The 18,056-nt window shown below is 41.4% G+C and overlaps 1 protein-coding gene across 1 annotated transcript in view; it reads left to right on the plus strand.

The window, feature by feature from the left end:
* Window positions 1–577: 577 nt before the first annotated feature.
* Window positions 578–18,056, plus strand: part of scara5 (scavenger receptor class A, member 5 (putative)) — a gene marked incomplete at its 5' end in the record, with an annotated part of 59,822 nt that continues 42,343 nt past the window's right edge. The window contains one exon of the mRNA XM_071532455.1: window positions 578–706. Coding sequence (XP_071388556.1) covers window positions 578–706 — 129 coding nt within the window. The remainder of the gene's footprint in view (window positions 707–18,056) is intronic.

Below are 18,056 nucleotides of genomic sequence, written 5' to 3' on the forward strand. Positions count from 1 at the left end.
TTTATTTTTTGTAACGCAATTTAGATCATTTGAAGTCAACATGTTTAACATTGCTGCTTTCTCATCATGAACATCTATGTGGGATTATGTGTGTGTAAATCCCACAATTTGTATCTGCCATTGACAATCAATTCAATATGTAGTCAGTATTAGATTTTGGATAGATATGTAAGATGCAAACCTCAGCACTACTGCCACTTACATTTATATCTCATCATTTATAGCATGTAATATCGGAAGGCTTTTGTCACAAAATGAGATAAACCTATCCACAATTTTAATTATCTGGGATATTATTGCTATAATACAATATTGTGGTATCGTATTGAGCTCATTTGCTATAGTGAAACAAAAAAAAAAAAAAATCACTAACCATGAACTGACGTCACAATTTTTTTCCCAAAACAGATTAACTGTATGGTAGTTTTCAAATGATTAATGCAAGCGTTTATGTAATTTTACTTTTTCCTACGTTTACTTAAGTATGTTTTGAAGAATTTACAAATTATACACTTTTATACTTTTATACTGGTACTGCTTCCACCCTGAGCAACAGTGTCTGTTCTGCCCTGGTCAGGTTCTGGGAAGCGTCGCAGGAAGCAGGATCAGTGCTGCAGTCACCTGAACTCCCTCTCCGCCATCAAGTACGCCATCGTCTCCCTCTACATCCTGGTCCTCCTCAGCATCTTTGGACTCTGCCTGGCAGGTAGGGCGTGTGTGTGTGTGTGTGTGTGTGTAATCAACATTGAAATCCCATGTAAATGTAGTGCCAAAATGAAAGATCCGTAGTCGCCCATAGCTGCTACCTACATCGTCTTCAGGACCTAAATATGTCTGATATCAGTTCAAAACAGTTTCCAAAGCTGGTTAAATGTGAATTTTCACCATGCCATAATATCATATTGTGGCCGTCTGTCAAATACTAGCTGGGTATGAATGAAAAGTATGAAAAATTATGAATTACAGCATGTATGCAGGATGTGCAAAATAACAGCAGTGGAACATAGACAGAGAAAGAAAATGAATGAAAAATATGCACAGTATGAGAATATACCAAAAATAAAGGATACGAGAGATACGAGGCATAGGAGAATATGAAGACTACAAATATGTGAATTACAGCATATATACAGGATGTGGAAAGTGTACATAGTGTTTCCACACAGTAAAATTACATGTACATGCATAATGCTGTGATATGAAGTGGAAGTTATCATACTGGTGCGGCACTCAGGTCGTCTTTCAGCTCTTCCAGACAGCTTCCCTCGATCACCTGTCCATCTGGCTTCACTCAAAGAAAGAAAGACAGAAAGAAAGAAAGAAATGAGACAAAACAAGAGTAGAACTACAGTATATTCGTATATTGTTCATCTCTTGTTCCCAGAACTCTGTGATGTCTTCAGCCATCCCTCAACGTTAACAAGTAATGACCAACTCTCGGTTCACACACACACACACACACACACACATGCACCATCACAACCGCTGTATAAAAGCACTTAGTCGGTCTTAGGTAACACTCTGGGATCTGGCCTGTAACCTTACTCCCCTCTCAATCTGAACAACTGTCTCTTCTGGTTTAGCATTGAGGAGCCCCACCCCCCTCTTACACACTCTCACACACACACACACACACACACACACATTCACAATGACAATAAACAATCATTTGAAGCAAACCTGAGCTCCAGTAATGGGCCTGTTGATCAAGTCAAATTGAGAGTGACTGTTTTCTATATCGTAGACTTTCTTAACTTGACTTGATTGAAAATGGAAATTTAACTGCAGTATTTGTTGAAAAGTTTGTATTATGAGCCTGTTTTAATGCCAGAAGTAGCACAGGACTGCAAGGAGGGTCTTTGAGGCTACACCATCTTTGGTTAGCTTTCTGATTTGCATGTGAGAAAGTTATGTGACAGCATTTTGGAAATAAGCGTGACCTTTTGCGTGTGTGTGTGTGTGTGATTGGAGGGGAACACAGTGGTTTTAACATGCCAGCTCTACTGTGCTGCATGCTTCTCATGCTCCCCCATGGCCGTAGGAAGGCAAAGTTTCATTCTGCCGATGTGGGATCCCACTGTTTTACATGAAGGCTTCTCAAGCTGAGGAGACACTACACGACTTTGAGGCTCATTCTAGCCACAATGTGGCATCATGACTGATTTTCAAGATCGGAGCAAGGCGCCAAATCCAGTCAGGACCATCACCATTATTTTAAACATGTTTGATTTTTATGAATCGAATCAGGAAAAGTGTTGACGTCCTCCTGTAGTGTGAGCTAGTCAGCGAATCACATCTGACATCTGCACATCTCACATCTGCACATTTTCAAAAAAAATCGTGATCAATTTGCACTGATCAAATATTGATGTTTGTTAGGCCCAAATATATTACAAGGCCCCCCCCACTCCAAGGCCCCGCAGTGATTGTAAGTCAGTTTTAATTGGGATACCCATCTGCTGCAGCGTGGTGGAAATCTCTGCATGCGTCTTGCCAGTTTCAAATAAGTCTTTAATTAAATTAGCGTATGTTTCCAGTGTGGCCATGGTGTCGATACCAAATTACTGATTCACTGACTTACAATCACTGCGTGATTCTGTTTTTTCAGGCTTTCTTTCACACTGAACTGTTGGCGAATTTGCTGCAAGCTTACCAAGTGCAACACACGAAGAAGTCAATAACTTCCGGGTCACACAAATCGGACAAATTAAATATCAAAATCAAGTTTGGCCCGTGGCCCGTTTTTTCATTTCCTATTTTTGATCTGAGCATAAAATCGAAAGTACGAAAAACGAACCGTTATTTGTTTTTTGGTATCAGATTCATAAACGAATAACGAAATAACAAATCGTAATTTTTCATTTTCCGATTTTGGATTCTCAATTGAATATGAAAAGAACGAATGATACACGGATTCCCAAATCCAACTGTGTGCTGCCCAAATCCATCTGTTTGTCAAGTGTCTGTTTCCAAAATGGTTGTAAGGTTTTAAGGTATGTGCGCCTCTTCGAAGCAACACTTATGTATTTACACTTTGTTGTTAATGAGGCCAAATCTCCAGAGGTGGTTTTGGTGATCAGATCTTCAATGCATCTTAAGTGCATTAACACCTGGATTTGACGCGTTTGTGATTAGAATCCGATCACCCAGGATGCACGTTAACAGCAGGTCCTTGTCTCTCCTTCCATGGCAGCTCTGTATTGCAGAGGTATTGCATCACGGCCACAGTCATCCACCGGGACACACTCATAATTCTGACCTAACTAACCCTTTTCTGTGTCAATGATCAATGTCATGACCTGCCTTACAGTCCAGGTACTAAAGCTCTGGTGAGCGTGTGTGTTTCTGTCTGTGTGTGTGCCTTAAGCAACCTGCTCAGTAAACTTCTTCTTTTATAGCAGTGGCCTAGGGGAGTAGTTTGAGGCAGGGTGATGCAGGGTTACACACATGAGCAGAGCAGGGAGCCGCACACAGTCTTATACTGTTGGCCACCGAGCAGCTCCACTGCAGCATTCAGAGGTTAAAGCTACAATACGCTATGTTTTCACATTAAAATAACAAGAAGGCTATCAAGGTGAGGCTAGCAGTCTCAACCAACCTGGCCAACCTCCCAGTCACAAGCCGGCTTTGTCTAACTTTCAGAGAAGTCAGTAGGCTAGATATGGAAGCACAAACAATATTTCTTTCAAACACCATAGTCCTCTGTGATTGGCACAAAAAGTGAAACTGTAATGTGGAAATTTGAACGTGTGAGCTATGGAAATTAGCATTAGCTGTTGTTATTTCATATCACTCAGCCTGTGACGAAGTGCCGTAATAAATTCCAGCCTCTTCAGAATTACACCATTGCAATTCTTTTTCCTGCTTGATTTGGAAAATCCCCTGGCGTGATGCCACAGTAGTCTCATGGCCAATCCAATCCAGAGTTCAGTGTGTGTGTGTGTGTGTGAGTGAGTGAGTGAGAGCCTTTGGAGGTATGTCAGATTTTGTCTATTACCTTCTGCAGAACCCTGCTGTGGCCTCCTTGTAAACGTCAAGTCGGTGTTATTAGAGGAGAGAGAGAGAGACAAGGAGAGAGAGAGTCAGATAGAGACAGAGTCACATGAGAGAGAGAGAAGTTGGACAGAAAGAGAGAAACTGAGAAAGATAGAGAGAGCGAAAGAGAAGGGACCCGGACACAGGTTTAAGAGCTTTCTGGCTCCAGACCAGCAGGATCCTGGAGGAATCGACGCTTTCTTCTAATCCTGATTTCATTTCAAGACCACCTCTCCCCAAGCCGCTCACTCATAACCACAAGGCTTGATGGCATTAAATGCATACGGCTGTGTGTGTGTGTGTGTGTGTGTGTGTGTGTCTTTGTGTGTGCGTGTTCCCACAGTCGCGAGGCAGTTAAGTCGTAGTTAAGAGGAGTTTGGAACAGCTCAATGCCGTCACAGAGGTATTTGGTTATTTAGGCCTTTTAGATGAGGCTGTTTTAGAAGGCAATCAAACCGAGCTTTTCAACTATAGCCTCTCCTAAATGAAATGCTGGCCATCCAAAAGCTAAGTGGCTCCAGTGTACCTTTCTCACACGCACGTACACGCACATGTGACACACTCGCGGCTTGTTGCCAATTTTCCGACGCGAACACGACCGCCCCGGCTCCCCCGCTCCGTGTAATCCGAGGTTTGCTTTTTGCCCGAATTCGCACTTGACTATTTATGAGGTTTTTTCAGCTCTGACGTTGCCCTTGGCCTCCGCCCCAAGCTCACGGTCCGGCCAGCGTCTCCCATGCACCCAGATGCGTTCATATTTCATCGAGGGGGCCACATCTTTGGCCCGAAACACATCCGCATTCATGGCGGTGATAACCGCGATATAGTATTTTCTTTGTCAGCACATCTGATCCTAAATCTTGGTTTTGGACAAGAGAAACGGGGGGGGAGAGCGAGACAAAGACACAGAAACGGAGACAGAGGCAGATAAGACGGAAACAAAACGACAGAAGATCAAAGATGCCAGATGGAGAGAGAAGTCTCGTGGGTCCATTTGTTATTTGGTTAAAAGCCGCCCTTATCGGCCCATTATTCCTACAGGCTTATCGCCACGCTGATAGGCGAGTGCTCCGTCAGCCCCGTTCAGGAGGCAGGGCGGCATTAGCGAGATCGTTCGGTAATTGGAAGGTCACAAGTTCAATTCCCGTGACAGCCGGCGTCCGCCCCTGCCAAAATGTTCTTGAGCAAGAGCCTGGACTCTTATCAGCTGCAGAGGCGCCTGCTGGAGGAGCTTTTGTCTCTGTAGTGACTTGGAAGGATGGGTATTATTACAGCAGAAACGTGTTGTTTTTTAAACATTAAAGCTGCGCTACAGGCAACGTCGCACATTGGCGGCCCCAAGTGGCAGCAAGCGAGAAGTAACTGTTTGAATTTTGAGGACTTCACTACCCAGAAAGCCTGTAGGGTGACGTCAGTAAACTAAATGTCTTCCTCTTTGTATCTGGTTGGGGTGGAGGTGGTGAAGAGGTGGCGAAGAAGTGGCTGACATGTCCGACCGCTCTTGCGTTATTTTCAGGTTTCAAATACAATAAATCTATTCTGCCGAAACGCCAATGAAAAACCGTCGCACAAACGGTTCAGACTTTAGTCCCGCCCACAAAGGCGGCGATTGGCTCGATTGTTTCTCAGAGCGAGAACAAACCGTGAGACCAGATTCCAGACTCTCTGAATCGCTCGACAAAATCTGAAAAGTGGGCGGGACGCGAACCAGGCTACTTCCTCACTTATTCTAGCATGGTTTTAAAGCTGAATGCCTATCAGTTTAAGAATTTCAGTACGTTATTCATATGCTCTAGGACAGTCCAATCAGTATTCATGGATAACTATCTCCCAAAGCCAGAAACTAACACTTAGAAACGTGATGTGATCAGGTATACAATGAATGGGACACTGATTTTGTGGTCCCACAGAAAGTTCAGGTTTTCATATCGAAATGAACTTTATTCTACCGTTGTATTTAAGTTCTGACTGAGAACTGCTGCTTTGTCCATTTTCATTCTGGTTGTTGTTTCTGTCATTGTTATCAACAGCTGTCTTCGTTGTGATTGGTTTTCATGTCATGTGTGACACTCTACAAAGTTGAACTTTTCTCAGCTTTTCTAAAAAGAAACCAGACATAGCGCTTTTTGTAAAGCAGCCGCTTTCCATCCTCTCCCCACTGACATTAATGTAAAAAGGGCGGTGGCAGTTCAAACAAAGTTGAGAAGCGTGAACCTCCTTTTTAGGAAGTTTCTGCGCTCCGTCGGACGTTCTTCTCCGAGTGGAACCAAAGTTCTAGAGTGTTCTAAAGTCATGTGTAGCCCTCGGGTACTATGAGTGAGTTCATATTGTGTCTGCCTGCATGTACATGGGGGCCTATATGTGTCTGTAAGTACATAAGTGCGAGGCAGACGTCATCGATGTTCGTCTGGCCACCGGTGCCATCGAGAGGAAAAACAGACCACTCAAAGAAAAGGTCACTGAGCTGAGAACGACGCCAAGTGTAGTAAAACTGTAAGAGAAATAGTGAGTGAGACAGAGAGGCATTAATCATGAGTTAAATGATAAGGAGGGCCTAACTTTGTTTTTAGTCTTTCGTTCTGTACTTTTTTTGAGTCGGCAGAAAAACAACTTAATTGAATTCCCCAAGTGGCTCTTAAAAGAAAATGTCTTTTTATTGGTTTTTCCAAAAGTACAGTGAAGATAAACAAGACAGATAGGTGAGAGAGATGTACGTGGCAGCAATGCATTGCGGGAGTCTAACCTATGCGGTCAACAGACTGGCATTTTGTTTTTGTTCAAAGGTTTCTCTCAGCACACTTTTTCATAATCTGCCGTATCTAATACGAGAGCGAGACATTTTCAGATTTTTACGCTAGTATTTTGAAGTATTTTCAAAAGTAAACAAGTTTGTTATACAGCTTCAGTAAAACCCAAGAGGCTGTTTTCTTACTATGGCACACAGGTTATATCAAGCAAATGAAATAATGCATCAGAAGTCATTATGTTCCCTGGAGCCCCGAAAGCCAAAATGCAAAAGAATTAAATTAAAACGTGTCTGTGAATTCCAGATTATAAGAAAAACTGATCCTCCAAAAAGGAAAAAAATATACAGAGAGAGGGAAAATTGTACAATCCCTACAACAGAGACAGCACCATCATCTTCATCATCTCAAGAAGTCTTGTCATCATCATCATACAGTAGTTTTATCGTTACCATCATCACCTTCATCATCATCTCACATGGTATCCTCATCACTATCTTCATCTCTTGTCGTCTTAATGTCATCACCATCTTCATCATGTCATGTAGTCCCATCATCATCTCATGTAATCTTATTTTATGCAGTCCCATTCATTTTATGGAACTCTAACAATCCCACTAGATCGTTCAATAGTACCTTAAAGTGTCCAACGCTGTATGGAACTGTATCAGCTGAGTGTTTGCTTGCATTTATTTGTGGACATAAAATTTAGTGATTGACCATGGCTTTAGAGAAAAAAAGTTTAACAACATGTTTTTAATCTAAGCCTGTGAATTATAATCAAATGCTGCCTTGTCATACTGGAAGGGTGTATGTGTGTGTGTGTGTGTGTGTGTGTGTGTGTGTGTGTGTGTGTGTGCATGGCTGTGGGAGCTATCAAAGGCAGTTCATATTTCAAACGTAGGAAAACGCCAACATTAGCTGGAAGCTGAGGTTGTAGCAGGAACCACTACAAAACCTTTTCTGTCCTCTCTCCTTCCTGCTCCAAGAAGGCAGATATTCTGATTTTCAGTCACTGTTTTGTTGGTCGATTTTATTTTAAACCTCAGTGGTAATAAAACACACACACACAAAACACAAAGGCTACATATGATTTTAGTTATATGCTGCATTACTCTCCATTCTGCTAGAATGCATGTTGACTCTTGCAAAAAGCGCATACACTCTAAAGAAAAAAGGGTTCTATACAGTACCGGAAAATTGTTCTTTTGGCTTGTACCATAGTGGAAGCCATTTTGGTAGCGTAAAAAACTATTTTAGAAAGGTTCTCTATAGCATTGTACTCATATAGTTCTACACAGGACCTTTATAGTGCTGTAAAGTACCGTTTTAGAAAGATCCTCTATAGCACCGGGCTCATATGGTCTATATAGAAGTCCCTAATCAAAGAATCCCTTGAAGAATCCTCCTTTTTCTGTGTGAAGGGTTGGGTTGTTTTTGACCATGGCACTGCTACAAATACCTCAGTCCTGCATCTGGAGACAGTTCTCAGAATAACAGGGTTGTGTAAAACGTCCAACAAACACACCTATTAGTCAGAGATTGGCCAATGTATGGCTCTTCGCAGGATATTTGGGTTGATAACTGCCTGGGTGTCCAGGATGGGAGGTTCCAGTAGAAAACACTGAACTGTCAGGAAACACAATTTCGGTATCCACGTGTTTTTTTGTATGAGTCAGATATCTAGTGGTCTTATCCACCTGTCATCAAACTTTGAGTGCATATGCAAAACTTGTGATTGAATAGATACTAATGACCATGCAAGAGATGGCAGGATGGGTGTACTTTGGTGATCCTATGACCGAAAGTTCCAGATCTTTTCGAGGTGCCTGTAAAATAGGCACGATTCCAATTGATTTGGATCATTTTGAACGATTCCTATTGAATCCTGAACCGCTTTTTGACTTGAGCCCTTCCTTTAAGGTTTATAGAATACCTTGGGCTTTCTCTCATGTCCTGACAAGGCCTCATACAGCCTCACTTTCGAATAAACTCCTTTCCACCCATCTGCCAATTGTAAACCCATGAAACGCATTTCATTTACTTTTAACAGACACCTGTAGTATTTTACAGTTACGGCGGAGGACATCAACCAGATATGTTTACTGGCTTTATGGGGTTATTTCCTTACCACATGCAAGAGAATTTAGAACATGGTCTGCATGCCTCAGTTTAACATATAGGTGCATTTGAGTCATGTTTTCCAGTCAGAGCAAACAAGCATGTTGCCAGCAACATGCAGCCCACACGTTTGGCATGGGTATGTTTTTTTTCCTTAGCAAGTTAATTAGTGGAAAACATGATGGTAGGTTTGTAATTCTTCTTTTAAGCCATGAAATCTTCCGACCAGAGTTTCCGTCTGTCATTGATAGGTAACAGCTATGTTACTGGCAAGCTGAACCACCAACTATCATGTCTTTCGTTGGTGCGGTCTCTGGGCTTTGAAGCAGCTTGGGTTATTATGGTCTCTGTCCTTTGTAGCATCTTTGTTTTAGTCTTGTGTTCATTATCATTTTCATATTGTCTTAGGCTAACATCAGAAGAGTATAACATGGGTGACGCAGAAAAAGAGAATCACGTACCAGTTCTTTAATCTTTCTTCATTGCCATTTTTCGTTTCAGTGTTCTCTTTGATTTAGTTTTTTTTTAAGTTACATTTTGTTTTACAAGTTTTAGTATTTTGTGTTTTATGTATCACGTTTGACCTGTTACAGAAATATCCTATTTTGGCTCTGATGAAAGAAGATTGGAGTTTTACTTGTACAAACATTTGTACAAACATTTCTCAGAGGCAGAAATAATCTGATTGCTTGACTTAAACCTCAGTGGGCGGAGCCAAAGAACCACTGTTTTTCAGAGCGCAAGTTAGCTAACTGGCAAACTTGAGTGGCAAAGAAGGAACTCTGATCAAAATAAAAATGAAAAAATAATATTTTTTTTCATTCACTGATGACCATAAGGCACCTTTGAACTTGGAAGGTCAGTTAGGCTAGATTGCGTTTTCATTTAGTAGCCTATAGCAGAATGCTAGGCTTCCTCCTCTCTTACCCCTTGCTCTTTTTGCTGGGTTTCAGTTTAATGTTACTTAGTCAAAAAAACAGATGAAGGCTTACTAGCCGAAATACGTTTTGCAATAGCTTATTTGTGGGATGTGCTGCCTTTTACTCCTTTTTGAGGATCTTCTGTGGAGTTTGTGTCCAGCACTTCTCATGAAGATATCTATTGTTGAGGTGCAGTGTCTTTCTCCCATAGAAACATCCTAGTCAGGCTAATATTAGGAGTGTGGGACACGGGCGAGGCAGAGGACATCCACATACCAGACCTTTAGAAAAATAATGATAAGTTTAGCACAACCACAAGCTTTAGATTTCTTTAGGTCCTTTGAGGTTATTTAAGAAAGCAAGTCCTCTATGACAACATGATGCAAGATAAAAAAAAACTGACAGGAATCTAGACCATATGTGTCTGGCTAAGTTTGTCCATAGAAAAACTTTCGGAGGGTCAATTTGACACCACAAAGCGCCACTCCTAACAGCTTTAAAGGGGAACTTTAAAGGCCCTCCACCACACCCGTATGAAAACAATAAGGATTTTATGCGCTCAAGCTGAGGTCGTCTCTGATTTTGGTGTGTTTATGTTCGACACGGGTGAGAAAACCCTCCCTCAAACACACATCGCCTGGCAACGGGAGGAGTTAATGCTCTTAAACACACACACACACACAACACGTATACTTAAACACACAAATGCAGGCACATATACATACATAGATACAGATACACACACATAAACACTCACTCACACATATACATGCACAGATATGCACAAAAACACACACATACACAAACACACACACATATGCATATACAGTGCACACACATAGAGCCCACACATAAAAACACACACATGCACATGTACGTGCATACACACGCACACATACATACACACACACACACAAGCACACGCACAAACATATGCACACACACACACAGTCATGCACACTCAGAAACACAAGAATACACACACAATCTCACAAACACACAAATACACACACATGCATACACCCCAGACACACATATACTCATGCACACACGCACATAACACATACACATATACACACACATGCAAACCCACAAGCACACACCCACAAACATAAAAATGCACACGCACACACACACACACACACAGAAATTCACACATGCATTTTCACATGCATACACACTCCCAGAGCCCCTAAAAAGACCCTGAGAACATAAAGCCTCTTCTAATGAGTTTCTGTACTGTGTTCAGGGTCCTTAGTGCAGAATAGAGTCTGGAGAAGGTCCAGTGCTCCCAATGGGAGTCTATAGTAGGAGGCACACACACACACACACACAGACGCACACATACACACACACAAAAGTCAGTCTCCTCTATTGCTGTATAAGAGAAGTCCCACTAGTCAGCAGACAAGCCCATTCAGGCAGTCAAAAACACAGGTCATTAACATGTCAAGCCTAATTGGACCAGACCTCATATTCATTCTCTCTCTCTCTCTCTCTCTCTTTCTCTCTCTCTCTCCCTCTCTCTCTCTCTCTCTCCCTCTCTCTCAAATATGTTTTGCTTGAGGTTTTTTGGCATTAAATACATTATGTCTTTAATGATAAATAGTGATGGAAAAGCATTTACAGTTTGAATAATGACAGCCGTTTGCAGCCAAAGGCTTTCTGTATGTGTCCACCACAACTTCCCAGAAAGCTCTTACACGTTGGCACTCCCATGTACAAGCCTCCATCAATGTTTGTGTGACCTTTAGTTACCAAGTGTATTCTTTGTTTTCATCTTCAGACACAGTGAAATATTGCCAACATTAGCTGACATTTAAGAACAACAACAGCTTGTCCAATGCTAATCAATTCCATTTTTCTCACGGACGTGTCTTTTTGGCGTTCTGGAAGCCGATTTATTCTCTTCTACCCGGCTGATGGAAAGTCATAATTTTTCAAAAGTTTGCTTGACAGTTGGATGGAAACATAACAACATAAGTCCACTGAAGTTTGCACTGCTACAATAAGGATACTTGCAATATACTTCATGCTGCTGTTCTTATATGCTTTATATATTTGTATATTTTCTTATGTTTTATTTGATGGCCTCTACGTTTCTTTGTCAGCTCCAAACATTCATCAACAAAAGCACCAATTCACTGCTCACCTTCCAAACCTGCTTCTAACTAAATTTGGACTCTAACTCTAACTCTAACCCAGCTAACCCATGTTTTAAAAAAAATTAAGTCCTCAAAGAATATTCCACTTTAGGCTGTAACCATGCAGAGCTTCAAGAGATTCCCGCATTCAGTTCTGTTCTAGACGAATGAAATCATTAGACGCAATAAAGCGGGACACCGGAGCGTGTAAATAACTACAACGCAAATAAAAGCAGCAGGCCTCACTGATGCAGCTCTCCGCAAAAACAGCTCCAGTGATTTTATAAATGTGCAGCAGAGGGGTTTTAAAGCTCCGGGGAATTCAAGAGCACAACAGCAGGCGCCCAAATTAGTCCTCTAAATGTTTTTTTTCCTGTTTTACGAGCGGACTAATTAAGCAACAACAGATTCCGAAGACTCATGGCAGGCCGCGCTCACGTCTTGCACACACACACACACACACACACACACATACACACCGTGGGGGAAGAGTGGGGCGGTTTCAATCTACCTAATTGCTGCACTGGAGCACAATGAAGTATAAAGGAACATCCAACGCAAAGTTATGAGAGCTGGCGTCGCAACGCTGCATAGTTGTTAGTTAACAACTGTGTTTGGGTGGATGATAACATGGCATAGATGAATTAAACAAATGGAGAGGGGGAGTGTACTGAGAGGAAGAGAAGAAATAGAAAGAGATTGTCTTTAAAGTACTAAAGAGAAATAATCCATGATGTTTTCGTATAAATAAATCTCCATTTTGCTACTGATTGCTATAACGCAATAGTGATTCAACCTATATGCAGTTCATGCAAGCTTTCACATTTGCTGTTCTAAACATCCTCTGCCGCACAGGAAGTGATGCGTTTTACATCTTCGGTTTGTTTGGAAGAAACAGAAGAAGAACTGGGTCGTTAGCATGAGCAGGGATACTCACCATGGCTGAACAGACGAAGAGAAGAAAGTCAAACTTCATCGACACAGAAAATTCAAGGAAAAAGACATCACTGTTTGATTGACAGGTGATGTCTGGGAAGAGCAGTGCAGAAAACACCACAGCGATGAGCGCTGAGCACCAAAGATGTCACTACATCAGGAAAATGAGTATCTCGAGGATTACCACTTTAAGAAGCCGTGTGATGGTCGGTTTGTTTGGTCCTTGTCTGAGCTACAGAGCATGGAATACAAGCTAAGTTAGATGTACTGTGATTGAGACATCTTGTACATATTGAGTGGTTTCTCTTCTCATTTCCTTGAGAAGAGGTTTTGTAAACCGCATTCATGACCTTCTTGTTGGGTATTTTTGTTGTTTCCAGCGGTCTGTGTTGCGGCAAGATGTTTTCCTCCCTCTTTTCCTGCCGTTGTCTTTAAGGTGAACCCATGAAATCACCATGACTCTTAATCTACTGCTTAGAGTAAACATTTTGTTGGTTTGCCTCTAAACTTGGATTTTGTTTTGAGCCTAGACCGTAAGTCTGCTGGGAATTTCCTGTCATGTGAAATGAGCCCTAAACTTTTGTTTCACAGTGAAGGCTAAAGCATGGTTAGATTTCACGGCTGAAATGGCCTATGGTAGGAAACATACTTTACCTCTTTGTTTGCATCTACATTTCAGTTATGCATACTTTTATGAGTGCTGTAAACCAATGGGAAGATGATAAAATTCTATAGCTTTGGTGCATTTAGAGGACAACTTAATGCTCGGCTCTCTTCTCTCATTAAATAACTAGGTTTCAGATAAATAAGTCTGTATTTAATTAAGTCAGCCTTTAAGAATGCAAGGAATCAAGCATCACTACAGGAAATACACAGTTACCCCACAGGGAGGCAAGGGAACAGGTGCTTTTAACTCTCTCTCTCTCTCTCTCTCTCTCTCTCTCTCTCTCTCTCCTCCCCCCAAACACTCACACACACACTCTCTCTCACACACACACACACCTAAGTCAATCAGCGTTTCACGCAGCAAGAGCCCCACTTTGATCTCCGCCACATCAGAGAACGTCCAGGGTTCGAAATCAAACAAACCCCACCACCAACTTTCTATGGACATTCCTGGTGCTGGGTTACAGCTGGCTGTTGGGAATTCCTACCCCCCACCCCCGAACCCCTCACTAGTTACAGACCATATTAGACTCTGCTAGTCTACCGCTCCCACCCAGCCACAGCAAAAACCACCACCTATTTGGCTAAAGTCCATTTTCTTCAGAAATCCATATGTAGTAAATTGACGAACAAAAATAAGCAATTCAAAGCAATCCTATTATCCTATATTTGCTACATGAAGGTAACGGTTGGTTCGGGTTCTTTAGGGCAGTGGTTCTCAAAGTGGGGTCCGGGGACCCCCAGGGGTCCTTGAGGGGGTTCCAGGGGGTCCCCAGCAAAAAGGGGAGTAATTTATTTTCACTATAATTCCAACCATAAATAACACAGTGACAGAATGTATGACTATTTTGGTCATGGGTTTCATACACTTTCTGTAATAAAACATCTGAAAGCAAAAATCTTATCAGATGAAGGACCCAGGGACAAAATCTTATCAAATGGGGGTCCGTGGTCTAATTTGTGTAAGTTTAGGGGTCCTTGACGTGAAAAAGTTTGAGAACCACTGCTTTAGGGAACCTAAACCCGTACCTAAATACGGGTTTCCTTAGGGAACCTAAACCCGAATGTAAATACCTCTACATACCCAGAGCCATCACTAGGGGGCAGCACCTCAAAGAACACTTGTGAGACTAAAGATGCTCCGTGTAGCATCTATCATCGTCAAATTAATAGTGATTCTTTGGTATAATTGCTGTAAACAAGTGAGACCATGGTGGAGACGATATCTCACATCAGTGGTATTGTTAGTGCTAGTCAGTTAGTCATGTAACTTCACTTAGCGATTCGTACATATTGGCTGCTTATTCGCGCACCGTGTATTTGTCCCATTAGGCCCGGATAACATTTGTAAGTCCAGGGCCCGAGTGCAGCGGACAAAATCCTCTCTTTCTCCCGTCATCCCCTGTTTAATGGATTTATCCTTCTTCCCTCTGGCCAAAGGTTCCCAGTCTCAGCCTACAAGAAAAACAAACTATCACTACTAAACAAGCAAAGTACATTCTTTCACTGCAGCTGCTCTGGAATCGACGGAGCCGTTGCTGTCTGTTGTGGTCGCAGCTTGTTTATTGCACCGTCCAGTATCTGGTAGGATCGTTTTACTGTGACGATCCACCGGTTTCAACCAAAACCAGGCCCGTTAAGCAGGTCAGAGCAGGGAGCACAAACAGAATCACTGTCACATTAGCTATGCTTCCATTCCAATTTTCAGTTCACTTTTGAAACGTCGCAAAAAATACAATGTGAATCAGGTGTTTTTGCAGCTGGGTTGAAGAGAATAAACCGGCTTCCTGAACGTTCAAAATACACATGAGAAGAATGGAACAAGTCTTTCAAGAATTGATTAGTATTGATTAGAAATACACTTGGTAATATTCTAATGCACCAACTGATGGCCATACAACCACAATGGGCACCTTATACACAGTAGCTACAGCATGTATAATATTGTCTAATGTTGATTCTTCATTAATATAGCACCACCAGCTTGAACGACTTTGCTGTTAATTTACTCTTCCTTTACTCTCTATTTAGACCAACATCACTGTAGTAAAGGGATTAATTCATAATGAAGGAGGTGGTTTTTCAGAGGTAAATTACTGTAGAAATTGTACACTGGTAATTTCTCATGTTCTTCATATTCTCATATTTTCTAATTTGCTATATATTGCATATATACAGTATCTATATATGCTATTGTGTCATATAGTACATATTTTTCATTCAATTTTCTTTGTCACAGTTTTAGAACTGCTGACATTTTGCAGACCACATGCTGTAATTAATATATTGGTCACACTCTATTTGGATAGTCCCATGTTGATACTCAATTTCATATTGACTATAATGTGTCACTAAAACGTCTTCTGAGTTTCAAGTGAGACTCATAATTGTGTGAAAAGTAGTCTATAACTTTTTAGTGTCTGGGCTAGGGTTATCTTAGGGTTGGGGTTCATTTTAGAATTAGGGTCAGATTAGGTTTGGGTTTAGGTTTAAAATTGACATAAGGGTTAGGCTAAGATCAAGGTTAGGGTTACATATTCTGTAGAGATGCACCAAATAGGCAAGTGACACTTTATTAAAACATCTACTCTAAGCATGTGTTTCTCAATGTGAAAACATGGTCTGTTATACAGCTTCTCAACCCATGACAAGTGTTTCTGTAATGACCTTAAAAAAAAAAAAAAAAAATCTACTTTTTGTCACCTGATAGCTGAGGATCAACATTGGACTATCCAAATAAAGTGTTGCCAATACATTTTCATGTTTTTCATTGATATATTTCCACTTTATATGTTCACGTGTTGAAATTGTCAGTTGTTCAGTTCATCTTTATACTAGTTGGTGCCGAAACTGGTGGAGTGGAACTCCGGTTAGGAATTTAGCCCTTTGTAGTCGTCTACTTGAAATTAACTAATGGCCGCCTTTTGATGTGATGTCAAGGAAAGCAGGTTGCTCCCTCTCGTATTTTAAGATCCTGTAATTTCATTCTCATTCACCCTGGAAGACTCCCAGGTCTGCCGCTCACAAAAAGACTCTTTCTTCTTTATTTCCTTCCCTCCTTCCTGCCTCTGGCATGCCCTCAAAGTCAAGTAGGATGTTGGTCAGGCTTTGTCTGGGTGAAGGTGACTGGTTTCTCTGTCTCGCACACACACACACACACACACACACACACACACACACACACAGACACAGACACAGACACAGACACATACACATCCTAACAAATGCAAACACCATAATGACAGATGTGGTCTGGATAGCTGACTTTGTGTTATTAGAGGAAATGGTTGCCATCAAAACGTGAGAGAGTTGGTGTGTGTCCATTACAAATAGAAGATGAGATGGTGCACTGCACACACACACACACACACACACACACACTCACACACACTGCAGGCGGTAAATTAGCTGGTTTATACAGAGAACCACTTGTTTTTGATATTTCTTTGGACCGCTGGTTCTCTCATCCTCCTCCCAAGGCAGATCACATTCATCTCTGGATGGGCAATTATAGAACCAGCATTCAAATGAAACATGGACCTGCTATTTTAGAGTCGGTTATGTTTATAGTATATGTATATACTGTATATGTTTACTTACTGAAGTTGTTTAGAAATTGGCCGTTGGAGAAAAGTCGTCTTCTAAGCTTCAGTGAACATGCAGCTTCATCCTCAAAAATCTGTCAATTTATAGAGCCAGCATTCACCTGAAACATCTAACCAACATGTTAAACATTTAATATTGTCATTGCATCTTAAGTAGAACCAAGCATCATTTCCCAGCCTTGTTAAGACATCTAAGACATCAGCCTTGTGGAAGTTATTGCAGTTATTCTCTGGACCAAACACTTGAAAAAGAGAACTGCTTGTCCCGACTGTTTATTGCATCTGTGTGGGTTGGAGGACTGGACAAGCTTGATAGGTTTCGCGGAAGCTTAATTCCAACAAGATGTGCTGGGGAAAGTCACGTCAACACCATCCCCATGTCACTCAACTTCACTTCACAAGAAGAGGCCGACAGAGGCTTTGTAGATGTGTCACAACTCTTCTATCAGCCATATGTCTGGCGCCATCCTGGAGCTCCAGTGAGAATTGGTTGTGTGCAAATAATGGCTAAATATATAACAACCAGGGAACAAAAAGAAGATATCTGAAAAAAATGTCACATGTGGGCCAAGGGTCCAATTGAATAAAGTTATAAGTAAAAGTGAATTGTCTGATAAGGTAGATATGTCTACAAATTTCCATTACTGAAACATAGAAAAATGTGTTGTCTGTAGCCTTAGTCTCTACTCCACAACACTGAGCTGTAGCTTGAGAACAGTCAGACAAAAAGTTGAATAACTAGTAAAGCTAAAACTAATAACATTACTGGGTAATTATATCATTCAACTACTGGCCACTACTGGCTACTAGCCGCTAGTTGCTACTAGCCACATAACATTAGCTATTGTGCAAATCAGATGTCGTAAGCTAACCAGATAATATGGT

This window comes from Centroberyx affinis, unplaced genomic scaffold (assembly GCF_046629955.1).
Source record: "Centroberyx affinis isolate AG114_WGS23_722 - 3 ecotype Tasmania unplaced genomic scaffold, CSIRO-AGI_Caff_v1 ptg002190l_1, whole genome shotgun sequence".
In the NCBI taxonomy this organism is placed as follows: Eukaryota; Metazoa; Chordata; class Actinopteri; order Beryciformes; family Berycidae; genus Centroberyx; species Centroberyx affinis.